The 25671-nt window shown below is 42.5% G+C and overlaps 1 protein-coding gene across 1 annotated transcript; it reads left to right on the top strand.

Moving 5' to 3' along the window:
• LOC101552809 (keratin, type I cuticular Ha3-I) lies at positions 1–6362 on the top strand. The gene is made up of 7 exons (XM_055131971.1): positions 1–369; positions 2257–2339; positions 3671–3827; positions 5263–5424; positions 5518–5643; positions 5772–5992; positions 6251–6362. The coding sequence occupies exons 1-7, from the start codon at positions 22–24 to the stop codon at positions 6360–6362; spliced, it is 1209 nt and encodes a 402-aa protein (XP_054987946.1). The 5' UTR covers positions 1–21.
• Positions 6363–25671: the final 19309 nt, after the last annotated feature.

Raw genomic sequence — 25671 nt, 5'->3', positions numbered from 1 at the left:
ACCTCACTTCCTGCCTCCACCATGCCTTACAACTGCTGCCTGCCCAGCATGAGCTGCCGCTCCAGCTGCTCCTCCCGGCCCTGCATCCCCCCCAGCTGCCATGGCTGCACCCTGCCCGGGGCCTGCAACATCCCCGCCAACATCGGCAGCTGCGGCTGGTTCTGCGAGGGCTCGTTCAACAGCAGCGAGAAGGAGACCATGCAGTTCCTGAACGACCGCCTGGCCAGCTACCTGGAGAAGGTGCGGCAGCTGGAGTGTGAGAATGCGGAGCTGGAGTCTCGCATTCGGGAGCGGTGCCAGCAGCAGGAGCCCAATGTGTGCCCCAACTACCAGTCCTACTTCCGCACCATCGAGGAGCTGCAGCAGAAGGTGAGGGACGGGCCTGCACTACCTCTAGCAGGGAGTTGTGGGGAAGGATTAGGTGGAGGAGATGGGATTAGGAAACAAGAGGAGTGTGTGAGGACTGGAGTCTGGTCTTTCTCCTGCTTTCCAGAGCAGTTCTTTCTTTCCCTAGCCTCCAGACTGTTAGGTCTGAGTATCTGCATAATGGAGGCAGCTGTACTTTGCATAAATAAGCTGTAATTAAGAGCTGCCTCCTAAATGTGATGGTATACATTTGCATTTCTAAGCTCTTAGAATGACTACCCTGAGGAGAGAGAAAAGAAGGGAGGCTTTGGAGTTTCTCAATCCCTTCTCTAGATTGAAAATTCTTTAAATTAAAAATGGAGTGTGGGGCTGGAGCAATAGCACAGTGGGTAGGGTGTTTGCCTTGCACGCAGCCAACCCAGGTTCGAATTCCAGCATTCCATATGGTCCCCTGAGCACTGCCAGGGATAATTCCTGAGTGCAGAGCCAGGAGTAACCCCTGTGCATCGCCGGGTGTGACCAAAAGGCCAAAATAAATAAATAAATAAATAAATAGAAGAGTGTGTGTGGGTTGGTGGTGGGGTGGTGCACAGGAAGGTTTGGGCCATACCTGGCAGTGCACAGGGTTTCCTTTTGATTCTGTGCTCAGGAATCACTCCTGGTGTTGCTTGGGGAACCAGGTGTGGCGCAGGGAATCAAAGCAGATTGACTACTTGCAGGTTGACCCTTAAATCCTCTAGTATTTCAGCTCCCCTGGGCTTCTGATGCCTTTGACCTTTTCATTGCTGTCTTCTTCTGAGTATATCAGGATTGACTCTGTCCTGATCTAAGGCATCGGGGTTTCTCCCAGGGCCATCGAGGGACAAGATGGTTTGCTGAAACCTGCTAGCTTGCACTTAATTTTAGGGGAGGTGGTAAGCTGTCCAGAAGGGCCTGAGGCTGGCTGCTTCTTGCAGCTCCCACCCCCCTCAACTGGTTATAGTCATTTCTACCCCGCAGCTGGTCGGAAAGGGAAGGACTGATTCAGTGTTCTCAGACTGTATCTTCTGCCTCTAGCACTATGGCAGAGAAGTAGTAAGTTTTACAAATGTAAGTTATTATTAGTGTCTCAATATATAGCTTCTTAGGAAAGAAAGAAAGAAAGTTTACTATCTACTGATATTTTTCTTATATATCATTTTGGGGGGTAGGGAGTGGGGTGGGAGGTTCCTGAGCAATGCTCAGGGAACCTGAGACTTCTGGTAATTTTTTAAATTTATTTTTATTTATTTATTTATTTGTTTGTTTGTTTGTTTATTGCTTTTTGGGTCACACTTGGCCATGCACAGGGGTTAGTCCTGGCTCATGCACTCAGGAATTACTTCTGGTGGTGCTCAGGGGACCATATGGGATGCTGCTGGGAATCAAACCTGGCTCGGCGGCATGCAAAGCAAACATCCTACCCGCTGTACTATCGCTCCAGCCCCCTTCTGGGAATTCTTGACCAACTGTTCTGGTGGGTCAATGCCAGGGTCTGAGAATGTGGTGCTGCTGTGGCCCTGCAGTGCCAACCCACTTGGGCCCACTGGTGGTGTTTGAGGGCCTTCAAGGCTGTACTCAGTGATTCCATGTGGTGCCAGGGATCAAACAAGGGTCGAGTGCATGCCAGCCATGAACACTCACCCTTCTACTATTTCCCTGACCCAAAATGTTTTTTTTTAAAATTTAATTTAAAAAAATTTAATTTCTTGGCCATTTATTGAACATCCACTGGTTATGGACTGCACTTAATGAGCTTATATAAGATCCACTGTGACTTCTCATTCTGTGCCTTTTGCATCAGTGACTAAGTAGGGATAACTGCTGGCTAAACACCACCAGATTCATTCTAGAGTGTTCTGGGTCTCCTAGATCCTGTGCAGCAAGTCGGAGAATGCCAGACTGGTGGTACAGATCGACAATGCCAAGCTGGCCTCAGATGACTTCAGAACCAAGTAAGTGGGCACATGGGGTGGCATTTTCCCTCTCTGTCCTTCTCTTTGGATCTTTCCTCAAACACTGACCAACAGTGACACTCTCCCAAGATCCACTGGGCCACTGTTTGGCAGAGCTCAGCTATCTCTTCTCTGGATCTGGGGTTCTTTCTTCTTTTTCTCTGCAGAGCAGCCTCCTTCAACTCCACCCTGTGTGGAAGTCATGGTTCCTTAATGCGAGAAGGGCATGCATTTTGGAAATCTCCCCCAAAGTTTAAAACTTTCCTCACTTAACACACAGCTTTTTTTGGGAGAGTATTTGAATTCATTTATTCATTTAATTTTTTTATTTTATAAAGTAGTTCACAATAGTTGATTACATTTAATATTCAAACACCAATCTCACCACCATTGCACCTTCTCACAACCGTATTTCAGATGTTTCCATCCTGAGCCCCAACCACGCTCCAAAGCAGAACCGAAATAATATATTTTTTATTGTTTGTTATGAAAAACCGCTGAAAATGCTACAAAAACGTTTCCTTAGGGGAAAGAGTGTGAAGATTGTCATATTTTACCCAGGGGCCATTAAGCCCTTCTGTAAGAGATCATTTGCACATTGTTAAAGGTTGAGCCTTGTGTGCGTATATATATATATATGCATATGACCATATCTATATCTATGTCTATATCTATATATATGGGGTAGGGTGTTTGCCTTGCACCCGGGTTTGATTCCTCTACCCCTCCTGGAGAGCCTGGCAGGCTACTGAGAGTATCCCACCCTCATGACAGAGCCTGGCAAGCTATCCCGTGGTGTATTCGATATGCCAAAAACAGTAACAACAAGTCTCACAATGGAGATGTTACTGGTGACTGCTCGAGCAAATTGGTGAACAATAGGATGACAGTGCTTCAGTGCATATATATGTATATACCTATATATATGTAAAAAAATTTTTCCCTCTAAGATTGGTTGCCTCCTACTTTGAACCCATCAAATGTGGTGCAATACTCTTGAGTATGGATAGGGTATAAAGTGTCATACAGCTGCAAATGCTGCTGCGCAGTCCAGGAATAGGTTTCCTTGTGGATGAGGCTTAACCCGAGTGTGTGGAGAGCGATCATGAGCATAGTTCACCTAACACACTTAAAGGCACGGTTTATTAATTTTCTACACACTTAATCAGCAGTGCATCTTCCTCTGGGAGCTAGTGCACTGTGGTGGAGAAAATCTAAAGGAACATGACAGCTGTGAAGACCCCAAATCGCACCTCCCAGTTCTCTGACAAACCCAATCCCAGTCCAACCCAAGTCAAGGCCAGGCCTGCCACTCATCTTCTGTACCACAGGTACGAGACAGAGCTGAGCCTGCGGCAGCTGGTGGAATCGGACATGAACAGCCTGCGCCGCATCCTGGACGAGCTGACCCTGTGCAAGTCTGACCTGGAGGCCCAGGTGGAGTCCCTGAAGGAGGAGCTGCTGTGCCTGAAGCAGAACCACGAGCAGGTGGGGCTCCCCAAATTGCAACAGCACCCTGCTCCCAAGGCCTGCTTCCAACAGCTACAGGGTGTGGAGAGGTTCAGAGGCTCACCTCACTGAGGAATCTAGCTCCCAAACATAGAGGGATTTGCAGATCATGAGTAATCAAAAGAGAAATCCAGAGATAGGAGATTAGAATGTTTCTGCCCACGGCAGGAATAGGAGTGAAAAGATGGGCAAGCTCCATCCTGAGCCAAGGTCAGCACCCAGGGGGTGCTCACAGCCTCCTCCGCTCCCAGGTTCAAGCAGAGAGGGCTGTGGAAATCGCTCATCGTGGTTCTTGGTTTCCTAAGTGGAGAGGCCAGAAGGCCACACAGTGGAGAGGACTGATCTGGGCCAGGAATTTCTGCCATTTGGTGCTGCCTAGAGGAAAAGCTAAACAGATTTGAGCAGATGCTCATATCATTGCTGGGTCAGCTGCAAGACAAAGGAGATGTTGTTTATGTTTCAAGCAATGCTTAAATCACAGAATACTAAGTGGTCACAGTTAATAGTAACCTAGTGCCTACTGCGCACCAGCCCTTGTGCTAAGAACCTTAGAACTCCAGAGGTAACTATCATTTGACAGATGAAGAAGTGAAAGCTTTTTTTTTTCCTTTTGGGTCACACCTGGTGATGCACAGGGGTTACTCCTGGATCTGCACTCAGGAATTACTCCTGGTGGTGTTCAGGGGACCATATGGGATGCTGAAAATTGAGCCTGGGTCGGCCGCGTGCAAGGCAAACGCCCTACCCACTGTACTATCGCTCCAGCCCCAAAGAAGTGAAGGCTTTTAAAAACTTCCTGAAGTTAGATGGGGATGAAGGCCAGTACGAATCTGATACTCAACAGAAAGCCGAGCTATGCTGGCCAGTGAAGAGACGAGCAGTCAGATGAGAATCTACATTGTTCCTTTAGCAAAATCTACCTAGTGAATTCAACAGATCACCTAAAGCGAGGTGATCAAATCTATTTGATTCCAGGTTGCAGATTTGGAAGAAAATGTTTCTCTTTACCTCTTTAGCTGACTCTGTAGTTTTAATTCTCCCTGTTGAGGAATCAGAGCTAAGAGGATATATTAGAGAAGATACTGGTCTAGGTGTATGGGCTGGCCAAGAGTTTAGATCATGGCCTAGCACTTCTCAGCACCTAAGCCAAGTCACTGTCTGTCACCTCTCTAAATGGGGAACTAGGGGGCAGATATTGGATCAAGGGCAAGAAAGATCCTAGACAGAGAACATTTGGTGAAGGAAATATAGAGGTTTCTTTTTTTTTTCCCACTAATCTGGAACCCAGTCAATAAGCAGATCCAGGGAAGCAGGAGCTATTGAAGGTTGAAGAATGAGCACAAGTTGAATTGCATTATCTCTGAAGGGCTCTGGCTCACTGTGATACTTACAAAAATCTCCTCTTACACGGTAGGAAGTCAACACGCTGCGCTGCCAGATCGGAGACCGCCTCAACATTGAGGTGGATTCTGCCCCCACAGTGGACCTGAACCGAGTGCTCAACGAGACCCGCTGCCAGTACGAGGCCCTGGTGGAGACCAACCGCAGGGACGTGGAGGAGTGGTTCACCACCCAGGTGGGCAACTCAGCTTGGGGACATGCAGAACTAGAGGTGCCTGGGGCCCTCAAGATGGGGTCTGACCCTGTCTCCTTCCCTTTGCTCTTGCAGACCGAGGAGCTGAACAAGCAGGTGGTGTCCAGCTCAGAGCAGCTGCAGACGTGCCAGGCAGAGATCATCGAGCTGAGACGCACGGTCAACGCCCTGGAGATCGAGCTGCAGGCCCAGCACAACCTGGTGGGTGTGGCTGAGTCCTCCTGGGGAGGGATGGGGGCTGGGATAGGAGCTATTGGTGGGCCCAAAGGGTCCATGGGGCTTCTTCTGGGCAGCTGAGAGAGCCTCCCTCCCTATCTTCCCCACCACAGAGGGACTCCCTGGAGAACACGCTGACCGAGACGGAGGCCCGCTACAGCTCGCAGCTGGGCCAGGTGCAGTGCATGATCACCAACGTGGAGTCGCAGCTGGCTGAGATCCGCAGTGACCTGGAGCGGCAGAACCAGGAGTACCAGGTGCTGCTGGATGTGCGGGCCCGGCTGGAGTGCGAGATCAACACGTACCGGTGCCTGCTGGAGAGCGAAGATTGCAAGTAAGTAAAAATGAGGCTAGTATTATTTCTCATGGGGGCACAACAGCTTGCTGTGCACATGGAGAATCTTCCTGATAGAGATGAATTTATAATTGCCAACTTTTGCTTGGAAGCAAGCTGAGAAAGAATGGTATTCTTACACATAAATGATATTTGTACATTTAGATTGTGTACATTCCTAAGTCTAGCTGTACTTTGTACCAATTTGCCCTAATATTTTGCAATGCCCCCATCTCCTTGTTTTCTTTTTAACTTCAGGCTCCCCTGCAACCCTTGTGCCACAACCAACGCATGTGAGAACTCCGCCGGGTGCTGTACTCCTTGTGTCCAACGCCCTCGGTGTGGACCTTGCAACACCTTTGTGTGCTAGAGACACATGTGCCAGGAGGAGTAGAAGAGCTTGCGGGTCTCATCTTGCCTCTCCTTCATCTAGAGCTCTCCCACAGGGATGACACTTTGGCCAAGGAAGAGACTTTTATCAACACCAGATTGCTGGTGTTCACTCTAGCTTTCCCTGGAGTTCCATGGCTTGATCCTTTAGCATGCCAAATGCAAAGTCTTACTGACCTGCTCCGCTGATTTAGAGAAATTGACAAAAGGACCAAGTACAAGTTATGATCACAAACACTCTCGCACAGAATGTGATGGTTTTACAAATATATCTAATTAAATGTGACTTAAAGGTAATTAAGTGTGACAGCTGAAGGACAACCTGTGAAATGAAACATACGTGGATGACCTCTTTCTTGTCAATATTTTGGTCTCTGGAAATGCCATGATGATGCCTTGCTGAGCCTTCTAATAAAGTTTTACTCTGGCACAAATATGTTCATTGTCTTTTTCATTCATTGATTTCAAAATTGGGCATCTTCTTTAAACAAAATCACCCATGTCTTTTGTCACACAAATGGGTCATTCACTGTGATAGTCAACAATTGTCTTCAAAGATAAAGTCTCAACAGACGGCACCCACTAACTGCTGTGCTTCATGTTTAAGAAGGGGTGAGTAGGAAAGGGAAGGGAAAGGTAACTCTGTGCCAGGGTATCTGCAAATTTTCTGTTAAGTCCTTCAAATAGAATATGACAGAGAGTCCCGAAGCTAGGTAAACACCAGGAGAAAGTAGTTGAAGAAAATTTGTCTCATGGCAACATGACAATATTATCATCTAGAAAGAACTGTGAAAAATACATTCAGTCAATGATTTTTCTCTCTTTCCACCTATGTGTGTTGGAAAGGTTATCTGCCTGGCCATCAAAAAATCAAGCAATGACTCTTTTTGTGCCCAACAATATTATATTTGGCAGTCTTGAAATCTTTGTATTGGAGAATGTGCTGACTTAGTAATAGTATATGCTACCACTTAAATATATGTTTGGACATTGGAAGGTATTTTTCTCAGAAATTGTTTAAAATGCTAATAATTAATCATAAATCACAAGTCTGTTAATGTTCTTGAAAGTGTCTTAATGGACATTTACAGTAAAGAAACATAACATGCCAAATGAAGTTACTTTGATTACCTGTGCTTAAAGAAAAGTAAGCTTAGAGGTATATTTATGGAGGTTAAGAAGGTAGTTTCTAGCTAATTTTTAAGTATTTTCAGGTTGATAATCTATTTTTGTAATTTTTCTTGATATGAGTATATTGCAAATACAGGGATTAAAAGAGAAAGACCTCATTGAAGGAATAAGAAAATAATGACCAAAATTTACATGACCATTATTAAGTATTAGAGCTTGTTAACTTTTTTCTGATTCCTTTTATATTGCCCTATATACTGGTACATAGAACAACTTAGGTAGAGCCCAAGAGAATTATGCTGAAAGGGTGGGTAGGGAACTTAAACATGGAATTAATTCAGATATTCCATATTCTTACTCTGTATGATCTTGTTCTTGTGAATGGGATTCTAAAGTTTTCTTTTCTTAGGTTTTCAATTTTTATCTCATGTTGTCATTTTAAGTATGTAGGTAGATCAAGGATACTTCCTCTCCTCCCCTTCTCCACCTTTTCTTTCTGCCATAAAGTAACTTCCCATCTTGGTAAATTGGTTATGTTACCAAGTTTGTAAGTTTTATATATTTTTATTGTATATATAGGTGAAATCGTCCAATGTTTGGTTTTCCTTTTTGTTTTGCTCTATTACTACGTTGAGCTCTTTCATTTTTTAGTAGCTGAAAAATATCAGAGGTATCACTATATCACTATCTTCCCTTTGCTCATCGATTTGCTCGAGCGGGCACCAGTAACGTCTCCATTGTGACACTTGTTACTGTTTTTGGCATATCAAATACGCCACAGGGAGCTTGCCAGGCTCTGCTGTTTGGGCGAGACACTCTCAATAGCTTGCTGGGCTCTCCAAGAGGGGCGGAGAAATAGAACCCGGGTTGGCCATGTGCAAGGGAAATGCCCTACCCACTGTGCTATCGCTCCAGCCCTAATAACAGAGGTAGACATCTTTATTGAGCTGATCAGTAGGCACTTCGATTATTTCCACAGTTTAGCTATTGGACTGGAGCGAAAGCACAGTGGGTAGGGTGTTTGCCTTGCATGCAGCTGACCCGGGTTCCACTCCTCTGTCTCTCTTGGAGAGCCTGGCAAGCTACCCGTGGTGTATTTGATATGCCAAAAACAGTAACAAGTCTCACAATGGAGATGTTACTGGTGCCCACTTAAGCAAATTGATGAACATCGGGCATACAGTGCTACAGTGCTCTAGTGCAGTGCTATTAAAAATGCAGAAATATACTATACTCAGACCATCAAGGTCCATATGTTACAAATCATCAAACCAAAGTGATGAAAGGATTCATTTAAAATCATACCCATCTCACCCAAATGTTCTTAATATTGATGTCTTCTTTCATGTTACACATAATCATTTTCTTTGGAAGGGCAAGTGCTTTTCCCTTTTATAATTAGAACAAATATAATTTCAAAAAGTTGTCACAAACAACCTATTACTTTAAGTTTTTATTATTCATGTATTAAGTACATTTGGGACATGAATAATATCTAACAGTATAGCATGTATGCATAAAATAAAGTCGTAGCATGTACTCATAAAAGTAAGTTGATATGTTGGATACATGTGTTCATAGCTTTCCCTACAGGGCTGTCAGATATAATTATGTAAAATCGAGTGATGCTGAGGCCCTGTCACTCCCAAAGCAGCACAACTATATGCACCGGGATCTATTATTGTAAATGGACATAAGGTAATTGGTGGGTATTCTTTGATACTACCCATGTATGGTTGAAGAGCTGAAAGTGAATTTTATTTGTGTCCATAAGAATCTTCTTTTTTACAATGAAAATTTAGCCTGAGAGTCACACACACACACACACACACACACACACACACACACACACACTTTCTGGACATGCAAATTCACATAATAGATCCCGCTGTGCTAGACTATGACCTGAAGCACTGAGTGGTGCACAGTCCCTTGCTCAAGTGGCTTGGAATGACAGGGTAGAGCAAGCGCTTACAAGTCTCATTACTCTCACCCCCATTCACAGAACCTCTGCCCTGTCTTTCTCAAACCCCTGCCTGACTTCTGCCCATAATTCTCTCACCTCTTGCCAGTTCTAGTGTCTGCCTAGGTCAAGGACAAAGTCTCCTCCCCAGAAGAGGTGCTTGAAATTTCTGACTCCCTCGCTGGTAACCACCATATAATTTTTTTTAGAGTCTAAAAATTATTATTATTTATTTGTTTTTGTTCTTTTGGAGGGGAGGGCACACCTGAAAGTACTCAGGGCTTACTCCTGGGTCTGTGCTCAGGGATCACTTCTGGTGGGGCTTAGGGCATCTTATAGGGTCTCAGGGATCGAACCCAGGTCGGCTGTGTGCAAGGCAAGTGGCCTATCCACTGTACTATTACTCTGGCCCCCAAGTTGCCCATTTTAAAGCATGAAGTTGATCTGTGGACACATGTACACTCATACACAAATGTTCCCACTCTCCTCCCAAATGTTCTGGTACCTTTATAATATTCCCTCTTTCACTGGCCTTTTATTCATTTTAGGAAAGAAGAAACTGAATTTTCAGAATGGCTGGAGGGAGAATTCAGGTCAACTGACCCTCTTTTATTTCTGCACATACAAAGTTAAGTAGATAGTGGAGGGAAGCAAGATCCACTTTCCACATGGTGATTCAATAAAAAAAAAAATCCGAAGTCAATGACTCAGGATTTGGGGTGCTTGAATAATAGATATAAACACGTCTATTCCACATCTACCAAGCAAGAGCTTCATGCTTGAGAGGACAGTGACTCATAGCCATTCTATAGTGGGGAAACAGAACAGACAGGGCAAGAAAACTTGTCATAAATTTGCCACCAATGGTGGAGACATTCTCCCACTCTCAAATCTGTCTCTTCTTTCCTCAGATCTGTGCTGTGTTGTTTACCTAGACTTGGTGTGAATGCCTTAAACCCCCAGTTCTCCAACTTTAGAGGATCCTTTGGGTTTTATTTTTCTTTTTTGGGTCACACTTGGCAATGCACAGGGTTTACTCCTGGCTCTGCACTCAGGAATTACTCCTGGCGGTGCTCAGGGGACCATATGGGATGCTGGGAATCGAAACCCGGGTTGGCCACGAGCAAGGCAAATGCCCTACCCGCTGTGCTATTGCTCCAGCCCCTCTTTGGGGTACTTGCATCCCCAGTGTGATTCTAAGTTCACCTGGAACCAGAAGTGTCCTGTCTAAGGAGATGAAAGAGTGTCACCTTTGGTAATTAAGTGAGTATCAGACAGCTGATCACTGCCCTGCAAAGTTGCAGGGAGGAAGAGTCATGAGTGACAGTTAAGGTCAAATGCCTTGTTCTGTTCCAATGCATTTCACAAAAGAGTCACTCTTCTCTAAAGGCTGTTTACAGCCCCCATCAAACACAGGGAAGGCAGTCGTGAGAAGCTACAATCATGACATGGCCTATTCCTTATTGAGAAACACACCCTGACCAGGAGGAGAGCCGTTGCCAGCAGATGGCCACTCGCCAGGCTCTTATCTGACCCAGCACAGGTGTGTTGCATAGTGCACCCGCTCCCATGGTCCTACATGCAGGGACAAGCCAGAATGTGACATGTGAAGAGCAGGGAGATAGGCACACATGTCCCGGTCAGGCAGCCTTGTCAGTAGTTCAGACCTGTTTTCGGCTGTGCAGGTGTCATTGGCACAAACAAAGGGGACCTGAAACCACAGAGAAGCAGTGGGAGGGGTGACCAGGGGCGGGGGTGTGTGCCTGAAGCTTTAAATACAGTGCGAAGAGGAAAAGAGGACAGATCAAAAGCAAGTCACCAAGGTCCTAAAAAAATGGCTCTGAGGTCCAATATGCAGAGTTTAACACCTCTGTTCTCAACCACAGTATGTGAGCTGGCCTGTTTGAGCCTCAGTTTCTTGATCTGTACAATGAAGAGAATTATAACCGGCTCATAGATTTTTAGAGCAGATGGAATGAGAGGATGTGGATAAAGTTTTCTAATTTAAAAGGCTGGACCATGCAGCATTCCCACCAGCAGTGAAGGAGAGTCCCCTCAATATAGGAAGTTTCTCAAAAAACTAGAAATTGAGCTCCCATTTGACCCAGCAATACCACTTCTGGGAATATATCCCTGAGAAGCAAGAAACCACAGTAGAAATGACATCTGTACTTGTATGTTTATTGCAACACTATTTACAATAACCAGAATCTGGAACAAACCCAAGTGCACGAGAGCAGATGACTGGTTAAAACTTTGGTATATATATATACAATGAAATACTATGCAGCTGTTAGAAAAGATGAAACCAGGAAATTTGCATAAAAGTGGATCAACATTGAGAGTAATCATGCTAAGCGAAATGAGTCAGAAAGAGTGAAACAGACTCAGAATGACTGCACCCACTTGTAGAATATAAAGTAAAATAATAGGTGAATAACACCTAAGGATAGTAGAGATAAAGGCCAGGAGCGTGGCCCCACGGCTTGGAAACCAATCTCATGTGCTGGGGGAAAGGCAGGTAGGATGGAGAAGAGACCACTAAGCAAATGACGGTTGGAGGGATCACTCGGGATGGTGGGTGCATTCTGAAAGTAGGCTATAGGCCAAACATGATGGCTCTTTAGTGCCTTTGTTGAAAACCATAACACCCAAAAGGAGAGAGAGAGTAAGAGGGAATGTGTCTGCCACAGAGGCGGGGGTGAGTGGGAAGGGGTGGGAGTGGCGGGAGGGACACTGGGAATATTGGTGGTGGAGATTAGGCACTGGTGGAGGGATGGGAGCTAGAGCATTGTTTGATTGGAATGTAATCACAAAAATTATAAGTCTGTAACTATATCTCATGATGATTCATTAACACTTAAAATTTTAAAAAAATGTTTAATTAACTCACTATCCAGAATCAATGCTCAGTCAACAGTTATTCATGTTCTTTTGGCCTAGAGGAAACTGGCTCTATATTCTGGCCTCCTTTTCTGTAAAGCAGGACAGGGAACAGTAGTTTTTTGAGAGGTCCAGACTTCACTCAGTTGAGGGATTTTCTTAGTAAGTTAGAAATGGGCTTTTAAGTTGAGGTTCGTGGAGGAATGGCCGAGTGGGGACATTCAGGGCCAAAGTCACTCAACTAGAGAGCTGAGGACCAGATAGAAATGAATGAGCTCTCTCTCTCTTTCTCTCTCCCTTTGTGTGTGTGTGTGTGTGTGTGTCTGTGTGTTTATGTGCCTATGTGCAAGTGTGTGCTGTATCAGGAGGAAGATGGATAGTTAAGACCATGAAATTAGTAGCATTTTCATGGATTGCAGCGCTCAGAATTTTCAGAGGCAAAGCATGGGGTACGAAGTGTCCAAGTTATTGTTTAAGTCTCTTGGAACATGCAATAAAGTGAAAAGTGTGAAGGGGTATTAGATGTCAGACTGGGGCTGGGGAACATGCCTTTTCATCCAAGGGCTGCTTGGGGAAGTACCCATTCTAGCCATGCAAGGGACAGGCACCACGATTCGTGTGGGAGTGGCATGGCAGCAGGCCAGTTTCAGATAGGTGGTTGGTGATGATATTGGCTCCTCCTGATTATGTATCTCGAAGAGAGACACAGACACGCAGGTGGCCTGGTGGGAGAGGTGGAGGACCTTGCAGGTGAGATAAGCAGACACTGTGCTGGCAAAACTGGCTCCAGGGTTTGATGGATGATGTCAAAGGCTTTAGAAAAGACATTTGATGGGTATTTATGGGAGACTTTGCCCTCCTGCTCTGGGCTTGGTGCTGAAAGAGGAAAGGAAGAAGGGACGGGGAGGAAAGAGATGGGAGAGGCAAATCTACTACCATTGTCTTTAAATTTTTTTAGTTTAAAAAATTATTGGAAGCCACACCAAGTGATGGTCAGGACTTATTACTGGCTCTGCACTCAGGGATCATTCCTGGCAGGTTCAAGGGACCATATGGGGTCCTGGGGAGCTAACCTGGGCCTGCTATGTGTAAGGCAAACCCCTACTTGCTATTAACTATTGCTCTGCTCTGCCCTCTACCATTGGCTCTTTTGGGGGAAAGGTCTTTTTAGCATTTTCAGGGGTCCTGGGACTACTCCCAGTGTCAGAGAACCTAGCTTTGTGGCCCTGACAGTTCAATGTTTGGGGCCAGCAATGCTCAGGAGCCATGATGGCTACACCTGGCATTGCTCAAAATACATGTGATATGGGGGAATCAGACTTTGGACCTCATGCATGCCAGACTTGTGTCCCTGGCCTTTGAGGTATCTTCCTTTATTGCCACTACTCTGATCCTATTAGTGACTTTATCATGTGGTCTTTGTGGCTCTGCTTTAGCCACTACCTTGACTTTGTCTCCCAATTTCAGTGCCATGTGTCCCCCTTGGATTTAATGGGAGACCACGTTCTCTGACCTTTGGTGCCTATGGGACACTAGTCCTTATTTTCTAGCTCCCTTTGTTCTTAGTTTCCCCAATCAGGTCTCTAATAGCCCCCCAGTGTCAGGGGGTGAATTAGAGAAAAAAAATCCCTCACTGCCTGGTCACAAACCATACAGATCTTTGGTCTGGCAAGCAGTGCCAAAACTTTTTAAGTTCCTTTTCCCACCCCCTGACAGTTGGGTGCCCTTGTGCCTCATACGAGGCCAGGGCAGTGGAGACAATCACACAAACAGCTCCAAGCCTGCCTCTGCACTCCAGGGAACTGTCCCAGGTAGACAGACCCTCAAGTCAGGCAGTGTGAATGACAGTGAAGGATTTTGACATATCTCTTTGGTTTGTTTTATTTTGGGCTCACACCTGGTGGTGCTCAGGGATTACTCCTGGCTCTGTGCTCAGGGGTCACTCCTGGTAGGACTTAGGGGACCATATGAGGTGCTAGAGATCTAAGCCAGGTGGAGAGTGTGGAAGACAAGTGCCCCCTCCACTGTATTATCTCGCTGTCCCCAGAATTTTGACATACCTTAACGGAGCCTTATGGTGCCTCTTAGAGCAGACACTTTAGAGGCACAATGTTCAACTAACAGTAACCTGCCTATCTGAAATCAGCATATCACTCAGAGAACAAGCACTGTTAATTGGACAGCGTAGCATACATCAATAACTGAGATACAAGTCTGGGCATGAAACTTCAGTGGGAAAGAATTTTGGTGATAAGAACAGGCGTTCAGAGAACACCTTTTGAATTAAACCTTATTAAGAAAGGCATTCTGGAAATAATCAGAGTGACTTGATGACACAAAGATTGGGTTCATGCCTAGGTTTCAATTGCTTCGAGGCACTTGAGCACAGAGCAGGAAAGATGCTTATCATGCCTGTGTCCTAGAATGACCCAGTTACAGAGCTAACAGTTGACAACTTGGCTCTTCTTTCTGCAAAGGCCCATAATTTCTTGCTAAACATACCACTGATCAAAGCTGATGAAGAAAGATACACATTATGTATTGCAATAATAAGTGTCAAGAATCTTGAAGTCTTGAAGAATCTTTTCTTCCTCTCTATTTAAGTTATGGCTGATGATAAAGACAGTGAAAAAGTGAATTTCTTGGTTAAAGGAAGGGGTCGTTTCAAACTCACAGTAAAATTCATTGATTGAAAAAGTTAAGGGGAGGCTGGAGTGATAACACAGCGGGTAGGGCATTTGTTTGCCTTGCATGTGACAAACCCGGGTTTGATACCCATTATCCCATATGGTCACCTGAACAACGCCAGGAGTGATTCCTGAGTGCAGAGCAAGGAGTAACCCCTGAGCATTGCTGGGTGTGACCCGAAAAGAAAAAAAATGTTAATGGGGCTACTTGTTAAAAAAATTCAGTATATACATTTATGAAAGAGTAGAATGCTAAAGGATATATATATATATGTATATGTATACACACACATATATATATAATTCAGCGTTGTGTTTATCTTTGGGAAGAATAAATTAGAATAAATGGACAAAATAATTAAAGTGTGCCAAATAAGGAACAAATAATGTATAGAGTTATCTTGAGTTAGCAAGAAAATACATATAAAGTACACTGTATCACATAGTGCTCAGAATGGACTTGATAACCACGTTTCCTTTTGCCAAGTGATGGTTAATTGGACTTATGATTTAAATTCATGCCATGTAAACATAATAATATCACAGCAAACCAAATTCTTAGTGAGTTGCTTCAGCTGAAACCAAAATTGGCGCCAATCTTGTAAAACAAACAATAAAACTCTGTGTGTAATATCACCTTGTGAACACTAGGGGCCACTAGACAGATGCCAAGCTTAATCTGAACAACTTCGGTGGTGTCTCTTGACGGTCTTTCTAGTTCACAACACACTAGGTACTCAAGATCCTTAATGAGGGAAACTAGGATATTTTAGAACAGCATTATCTGCCATCACAAAAGTAAATTCCCTATGGATAAACTGTGTGATAGGGGAAACGAGCCCCAGAAAGGAAAAGATGGACAAGTTTGCCAGCGTGAAAAGGCAATTTGGTGCATAAAAATCCTAGGGGCAAGATGAAAAGGAAAATGATGCCCTATAATTTAGCAACAATAGTAAGTGCCAGAAACATCAGTTAATACATTTAATATAAACTAAAAGACTCTAAATAATTTGGAGGATAGCTTAATAGAAAAAGAAACAAGCAGATAATTTCCAAAATTAAAAATGATCTATAAAATAAATGCACTAATAATAAACTAAACACAATAGTTAACTAAGCAAATATAAGAGAAATTTATTAAATTGAAAAAAAATGAACACTCCACCCCCTCCCACCCCCAACCCACACACCGGTTATTGGTGAAGGCAATATAAAATGGATGCAAACGGGCAGCTTTTCAGGGATGGTGATTTTCAATATTTATTAATAACCTTACATTTATTAACATGTTAGAGATTCAGCAATATAGAAATTTAGGGAGATAAGAAGAAAAATCTTTAAGATTCCTACCTAGGGAAATTTATCTTTGTGTTTTGTGTTTTTTACTAGTGGAAAGTTAGAAAATAGAAAGTGGGAGAACTCTCAAATTTTCAAAATATTTAGTCATAAACATACTCATAAGCACAATCACCTCAATTTTCCTCTATGTCTTCATCTTTTCTTATTTTTTATGGCTGACTAGTATTTTACTGCATGTGTGTGTATATAGATAATAGACATATGTCACAGCTTTTCTTTTTAAAGCCAATTAACTACCTTGGGGTCTTGGGTTGTTTTTATATTTTGGTTATTTTGTGAACAAAGCTTTTCACAATGAATACAGCACTGTAAATATATTTACAAATTAGTATATTCATGTTGTGGATATCTCCCTTCTGTACAACAGAACGGTCCTGCTGGCTTTCCTTTGGGATGAAACCTTGCATTCAGACAGGTAGCGTGTGAAGAGCCGAGCTAGTGTATTGACGAGTACTGGTGCAGATTCTTCAGGTGTGCGGGTCTGAACTGGTTGTCTGGACTGCTGTATGCCTCTTTTTAAAAAAAATTTTATTGAATACTGTGAGATAGTTACAAGCTTTCATGTTTGGCTGTATGCTTCTTTATCGATGAAATGGTGTGTTGGATTTCTGAAGGGAGAACTCTGGGAACGACATATCCTGTGGAATTTGGTATGTGGGCAGGTGAACGTGGCTATTGAAGAGATCCAAGTAGAAGTTGTGGATAACCTTTTCCATTGCCCTCTGGAAGATGTGATAGATCCATCAGGACGTCAGAGGGCAGTCATCTTGGTCTTGTAGTTGGCAAAGGACAGGTGGGGGTTGCAAATACTTTTCCTGGCTTCTGCCGCATCGACCAACACTGCTGCTCTTCTCTCTTTGAGGTCTTCCTTTATTGCTTCTCTGCACAGCTTTGCGAGCTTGGACGTGATTGCCTGAGGCTTGTGCCAAACCATGTTGGTGAATGGGCTCAAGAGTTTCCAAAGACAGACATCTTTTTATGGCTTTCTTACTCTCAGCATTCCTTGCACAATCATGGAGGTGCTGAACTAGTCAATCATATTCCTCGTTGATGTTGTCAACAACGGCATCTTCTCATATTGATGCAATAGTGTCAAAGAGCTTCCAGTTGATGGTCGTTCTGGGAGTTCTCTTCTTAAACTTTGCAGCCCTTTCTCCCCACTCCGTGTAGTAGAATTTTGCATGAAGGAGACGGTGGTCTGATCCCATTTGGAATTTTGGGACAACAACAACATTGGTCAGGCAAAATCGTTGATTAAATATGATGGATATTACTCATGTCACATGCTTCTCCAAGAAACCTTTTCTTCATGTAGCTATAGATACTTACTCTTGCTTCCTATGAGCTGTTTCCACGTCTTCTGAGAGAACAAAAGCAGTCTGCTCCTTCCTACTACAATGTTTTTCTGTCATGGGCGTTCTCTCTGCTATTAAAACTGATAACAGCCTAGCCTATACTAGTAAAGCTTTTTGAGATTTCTGTGATGAATGGCAAATTAAACACATTACTGTAATCCCTTAAAACCCACAGGGAGAAGGCAATCCATGACATCGGCAACTATCTCCCGATCTGTCTGCCTGTTGTCCATTGTCTACAAGTTATTCACTGGAGTCATCCTGGATAGGATTGGCAGAACACTAGATGAAGGACAACCATGTGAGCAGGCTGGGTTCTGAAAAGGATTCAGCATGATAGACCATATCCACATGGTGACCAAGCTCATTGAAGTTTCGCAAGAGTTCAAATGCAGCTCTGTCCATCGATTTAAAGAAGGCCTTTGATTCTGTTGAGACTGAAGTGGTCATCGGAGCCCAAGCCAAATAGGGAGTTCAAACTCAGTACATCAGGATCCTCCATGAGCTGTATTTCAGATTCACCACCAGGATCTCATCATTCTACGAGGAGGGGCTCGGCAGGGCAATACCATTTCACCGAAACTTTTCAGTGCCACCCTCGAGAACATCATACAATGACTGGAATAGAAAGGAATGGGAGTGAAGATAGACGGTCAGCAACTACACCACCACTGCTTCGCTGATGACATCGTTCTAATAACACTAAACATTAGCCAGGCAGCATGAATGCTGGCCGACTTTGACCATGAATGTGGAAAGGTTGTAGTGCAGCTGAATCTCACGAAGACAATGTTCATGAAAAATGGACTAGTTCCTGACGTTCCATTTGCTCTCAACTGAATGAACATCTCTGAATGCAGCACTTACGTGTATCTAGGTCGAGAACTCAACATGATGAACAACCTGGCACCTGAACTGTGCAGGACGAAGAGAGCAGCGTGGAACGCCTTCAAGAGTGTCGAAGAAGTTGTTAAGAGGATGAAAAACCTCTGGCTCCAGGCATATCTTTTCGACTCCACCATTCTTCCTGTACTAACATACACCTCAGACACCTTGGCCTTACAAAAACAGGATAAGAACTCGATTCTGGTCTCCCAAAGAGGAATTGAAAGAGCTATGCTTGGAATATCACATTTCACTCAAGTGAGAGAAGGAATTCGAAGTTCCGATCTCTATTGACGATCGAGAATCAGGGACACTGTTTCGTTTGCCAAGGCATCAAAAATCAGATGGGCTGGACACGGAATGCGATTTGGAGATGGCTGCTGGATGAGAGCTGTTACCGACTGGACTCCATGGGGCATCAAAAGAACATCTGGTCGCCCACCTACGAGATGTTCAGATTTTTTCATCAAGACCCTGAACAAACAGTTTGAGGCTCTTCGTGTTCCTAGAGCGAGTAGATGCCATTTGGCTACACTAGCACTCGAGAGGGATGAGTGGAGACGTTACTGGTGCCCACTCGAGAAAATTGATGAGCAACGAGATGACAAGTGACAAATGACAAGTGTATTCATATTCTTTGAACAAATAACCTCCAAGTATAAATACTGCATTTCATGGCACCGCTTTTTGGGATCAAACACAGGTCTCATGCATGCAAGGCTGTTGAGCCACATCCTTGGTTTGATAACAGTATTTTAAAGTTTTGGAGGAGTCGCCATACTATTTACCATAGTGACTACATTAATTGATATTCCCATCACAGTACACAACGATTCCTTTTTCTACTCATCTTCGCTATACTTAATTGTTTATTAACTTTTTGATAATTATCATTGTGGATTTTTTTTTCTTTCTGGGTCACACCTGACAATGCACAGAGTTACTCCTGGCTTTGCACTCAGGAATCACTCCTAGGATGCTTGGGGGACCATATGGGATGCTGGGAATTGAACGCGGGTTGGTGCACAAGGCTAACACCCTACCTGCTCTACTATTGGTCCAGCCCCTAATCATTGTGATTTGAGGTAGAATCTTGCCGAGTACCAATGCCTGGGAATGGCTAGAAACCCATGCCTGGGAACCAATATGTCAGTACAAACTGACTTGTAACTAAGGAACAACCGCTTCTTGGGAAAGGTTGCAGAACAATGCCCAGGGAAACTGCCAGTGGGGCCCACATCCAGTTTTGTTAAACGTTTGCATTCTTTGCTATTCTCCCATTCTGCCCACTTCCTCATATAATCAATTATAAAAGAATAGCTTAGGAGAAATAAAATTGGGCCTTGCTCCCATTCTTGTGTCTGCCTGTGTCTGCCTCTTTCTTCTTGTGTCTGTCTCCTTTTCACTCACGCACGCTCTCCCGGCTTCCCACGTTGACAAAGTCCCGCGGGATGGGACAGAATATCATTGTGATTTTGGTTTGTTTTCCCCAATGATAAGTGGTATAGACCACCTTTTTGTTTTCTATAATAAAATGCCAATTTATATTCCAAGCGAATTAAAAAAATAGGATTGCTTTTTTTAATGTGTTGATGGTATCAATTATTTATATAGTTTAGCTCTTAAGCTCTTTTCTGATACATGCTTTGCAAATATCTACTCTCTTTTATTAGGCAGCTTTGGTTTAGCTACGGTTCTTTTGCTATGCAGAAACCCTTTAAATTTGATGTAGTCCAATTTGTTTGTATGTTTTCTTTTGTTTGTCTTTCTGTTGGAGATGAAGCCATACAGACATCACTAAAGCACCTATTTTTTTTCCTTCTATGGTATTTTATGTTTTCACATCTGATATTTGAGTCTCATTCCAAAATTTTAAATAATAATTTTAGTACATGATATAAGATAAGAAATTAGTTTTCTTCCTTTTCATGTGGTTATTTGATTTTCCCAGAACTATTTATTGAAAAAAAAAAACCCACTTCTCTCTAGTGTATGCTCTGGATTCTTTTTAAAATAAATTACTTGTCCATATATGTGAGGTTTTAGTTCTTATTGGACAACATTGGGTTATCCTTGCTCCTCCTGCAGGAAGCTTAGGTTTATTGAGCTATGCCTACAACAGTGCCTCTAATGCACACCCAAATTCCATTAAGCACTAATAATCCTATATTGCTTTTCTCTTTCCTTTATGTCATTTGCATGGTTTGGCAATGGCCTTTTTTGTATAGACACAGGAAGACAGCTGATACTATACTTTTGTAACATGGGAGTTAATTGACTCCAAATAATATTTAGTCCTGGGCATCCATCATATTTACCTGACTTAAGCCTCAGTTGCCCTTACTTCCTAACACCCCCAAAAGGAGGAGCCCAGCGAAGGGACTGGATGGACCCAGGGCAAGCTGTAAGATACCCTGGTATCGAAAGGGGACAAGCAAAGCACCATAAGTATAATAAGTTAAGAGCATGGTCATGGAACAAACTCTGTCATGACCCAAAAAGAAGTAACTGAATAAGGACCCTGCTGGGTTAGGAAAGAGTAATTTGGACTGAGAACTGTGATCTGGAACATATAATGAGATGTTCCTAGGAAGAGCCAATCTTTAAGTTTAATATATCTCCTACTGTGTTCATACAAAATGGCTAGAAATATTATAAGAAGTAAATTTACTATGACTGTTTAAATAGATTGATTACTAGCTGAGGAAAGGAGAAAGCAATATACCCTAGATGGAATCCCGCCCTTGAGCAGATCTCCGAGTAATTTAGAGTGCTGAACCCTCAGATGAGATTTTGTCCTTGAGTTAATCCCCTAGAACTTCCCCTGAAGGAGTGAATTTACCTCTGTTGTTATGACAATGTTCAATCCCACTTATGTGTCACCCTTCACGATTTCTATATAACTATGCTGTAAGGGGTAAGAGGGTAGAGGATTTTGAGGTCTCTGAGAAGGCTAGGATGAAGGAACTGTGATGACTGGGACAATGACCAAAACTAAGATTACGATTGTGCAGTAAGTGGAGAGATCGGACTACTCTGGGGAGGAGAGAGAAATAAACTGACTGCCAACAAGCCGGGGGCCCTGTTTCTCTGTTCCCTTGGTCCTTTGTCATCCGTTGCCATCATCTGGCCTGGGGAGGCAACTCTTGGCTATAGAGCACTTGAGTCCCGAGTGCCTCGGTGCTTTTTCTTCTGAAACTCACAAGTTCTACTTCTCAATTTCATCCCATTGATGTGTGTGCCCATTTTATTTTAATCCCATACTATTTTGATTAGTGTACTTTTGTAGCACAGTTTGAAGTCAGGCCATAAGATTTGTTTTTACATTTTTCTCTCAGAGAGTGTTTTGGCTATCCACGTTCCTTTGTGATTCAATACAAATTTCACAACTTTTTTCTATTTCTGTGAATAATGCTTTTAAGCTCTTAATAGGAGTTATGTTATATTTGCTTTAGGTTGGATTGCTATTTTGACAATATTGATTCTTCAGGTTCATAAACACCAAATATCTATTTCTTTGTATTAATAATTTCAACAATGCTTATACTTTCAGTGTATAGATCTTTCACTCTTTGGTTAATTTTATTACAAGGTATTTTATTTCTTTTTATAATATTATAAATGGCATTTTCTCTAGTTTTTTACTACATAAATAAAATTTCTACATACAGAAATGAAACCTGTTTTTATACTTTGATTTTATAGATTATTATTATAATGCATTGATTATTCTTTATAAAGTATTTTCTTGGTGAAATTTTAGGGTTTTAATGGACATTGTGTCATCCACATAGAGTGACAATTTTATTACTCCTTTCCTATGTGGATGCCTTTTATTTGTTTATTTTTCTTCCCAAACTGCTCTGGCCAGGACTTCCCTTATTAGGTAAAACTATGGTGACAGTGGGTGTTTGGTCTTGTTCCTGACTTTAAATAATAATAATAATAATAATAATAATAAAATCCTTATATCTGTGGGATAAATCCAGTTGGTCATGGTATGTGATCTTTTTAATGCGTTGTTGGATTTGGTTTGCTAGTTTTTTGAGGATCTTTGCATTTATATTCATTAGGGTTATAAGTCTATAGTTTTTCCTATTTGATGATGTCTTTTTTGATATCAGAGTAATGTTTGTCTCATAGAAACTATTAGAATTTCTGCTTGTATAACTTTCTGAGAGTCAGAAGAGGATTGGAAGTAATAGGCCTTATTTAAAGGTTTGAAAGAATTCTCTAGAATCCATATAGGACTTTTGTTTTGGGGAGCCTTTAATTTTGATTTCCTTCTTGATTTACCATTTTGTTTTCCTTCATAGTAAGTGGCCTATTCAGATGTTTTGTTTCTTCTTGGTCAAACTTGAAAGGTTATCGGAATACAAAAATTTACTCTCTTTTTTTTAGGTTCTCCTGTTTTGTGTCATAGAGAATTTGAGGCAATCCCTGATGATCCTTTTAATATCTATGGTATCTGTTGTGACAACTGAATCATTTATGGATTCAGTTTACTAGGGTTCTCTTTCCTTCTTTCTTTGTGAGACTTGCTAATGGTTTGTCAATTTTAGTAATTTTATTTTTAAGAACCAGCTCATGATTACTATGATATTTTGGGTTTTTAAAATTCCATATCATTAATTTCTGCTCTAAGTTCTATTTCCTTCTCTCTCTTTGCTTTTATTTTTTTTTTGTTCTTCTTTTTCTAATTGCTTGAGCTCTGCAGCTAGGTTATTTATATTGGCCCTTTCTTGCTTCCTAATGAACCCTTGTATTACTATCAACTCTCTTCTTAACACCATTTATGTTGTTATGCTATGTCCCATATGTTCCGATAACTCATATCTTCATTCTTGTTTGTTTCTAGGAATCTTTTAACTTCCTCTTGGATCCACTGGTCGTTCAGTAGTGAGTTGTTTAATTTACAAGTGTTTGGATTCCTCCTCCCCTTTCTCTTTGTGATTAACTTCTATTTTCATTGCATCATGGTCTAAAAGGATAGTTGAAGTGATTTCTATTCTCTTGATTTTATGGAGGTATATTTGTGGCCCGGTCATGTTTCCCTCACAGCAGAGTCTGGCAAGCTACCCGTGGCATATTTGATATACCAAAAACAGTAACAAGTCTCACAATGGAGGTGTTACTGGTGTTCGCTTGAGCAAATCAATGAACTAAGGAACAACAGTGCTACAGTGCAGTGCTATATTTGTGGCCCAGTATGTTATCTATCTTTGAGAATGTCCCATGTGCACTGGGTAAGAATGTGTATAAAAATCTTAGGGCATAAAAGCCTTGCATGTATCTGTTAAGCCATCTCTTCCATGTCTTTCTTCAAAGACAGTATTTTCTTACTTAAATTTTGTCTAGCTGGTCTATTGAGAGTTGATAAAGCAGTGTTGAAATCCCCAATTACTATGGTGTTGCTGTCAATATCTTTCTTCAGGTATTTTAACAGTTGTTTTAATTATTTTGATGGTTCCTTATTAGGAGAATAAATGATTAGGAACATGCATTCTTTATGATGTAAATATCCCTTGATCAATAAGAAACAAACCACCTCAATCTCTCATAACTTCTTTAAGATTAAAGTCTAGTTGTTGAATATAAATGTGGTCACTCTGCATTTTGAAGGAAATAATTTTCTTGAAATATTGTTTTCCCGACACTGGCTTTGAGACTGTGTTTTCTCTGTTTAGATGTTTCTTGAAGGTAGAAGGGAATTGGGTTCAGTTTTCTAATTTATCTTGCATCTCTGTGTCTCTTCATTGGTGTATTTATTTATTTATTTTAAAAGAATTTTATTTTATTGAATCACCATGTGGAAAATTACAATGCTTTCAGGCTTAAGTCTCAGTTATACAATGCTGAAACAACCAACCCTTCACCAGTGCCCATATCCCACCACAAAAAAAAAAACACAGTACACCTCCCATCCCACCCCCACCCCCACCCTCCGTACCCCGCCCCGCCTTGTAACTGATAAATTTCACTTTACTTTCTATTTACTTTGGTTACATTCAATATTTCAACACAAACCTCACTATTATTGTATTGTCACAATAGACACAACACTAGAGTCAGACCTGTTGTGAAGAGATAAGAGGTTTTGGATTTCTGTATTTTAGCAACTAAGTCCAGGGAGATTTCTTCCAGATATTGGATCATTGCAAGCTTGTAAACCCAATCTGTGGTCCTCATAATATGGCGGTCACCTCACCCTTCACTCCCGGCAAGGAAGAGGTGAGAGAGAGAGAGAAATACCTTTCCCCTCCTGGGCGGGCATGGGGCCACGGCTTAGTTCTCAGTCTGGAGACATTCTTCGAGGAGCTTCCCATGCTGAAAGCTTTAGCTGGCGTCTGGGGTTACGCTCGTGCAGCTGCAGAGAAGCTGCACACACGTGCAGCCCCCGGGATCACATCTTGGCGGCAGGCGGGGCTAGTGCCAACCACCATCCTCACTGGTGTATTTAAAACTTTGACCTTTAGTGAAATTACTGACATGGATTTGTTGTGGGTTATTTTTTGCATCTTTCTGTAGAAGATAGGAGTGCATGCAAAATTTGCCTTGTCCTTAAGAAGCCCTTTCAATCCATTTTGCAAAGTTGGTTTCTAGGTTATGATAATCCCTGAGCTGTTGTTTATTCATGAGATTTTGTTTTAAAGCCCATTTATCTGGGACCAGAGAGACAGTCCAGCAGTAAGGTGTTTGTCTTATAAGCAGTCAATTAAAGTTTGATTCCCCACACCACGTATGCTCCTCTGTGCAGCCACAGAAGGGAAAACTGAGAAGAGTTGGAAGTGAGCCCTGAGTACTGCCAGGTGTAGCTTTATGAACCAAATGTCACTGTAACTGTCATCCCGTTGCTCATCGATTTGCTCAAGTAGGCACCATTAATGTCTCCATTGTGAGATTTGTTGTTGCTGTTTTTGGCATATCGAATACGCCATGGGTAGCTTGCCAGGCTCTGCCGTGTGGGCGGGATACTCTTTGTAGCTTGCCAGGCTCTCCGAGAGGGATGGAAGAATTGAACCCAGG

Source organism: Sorex araneus, chromosome 3 (assembly GCF_027595985.1).
Source record: "Sorex araneus isolate mSorAra2 chromosome 3, mSorAra2.pri, whole genome shotgun sequence".
Classification (NCBI taxonomy): domain Eukaryota; kingdom Metazoa; phylum Chordata; class Mammalia; order Eulipotyphla; family Soricidae; genus Sorex; species Sorex araneus.
This window is presented reverse-complemented; position numbering and strand designations above follow the sequence as displayed.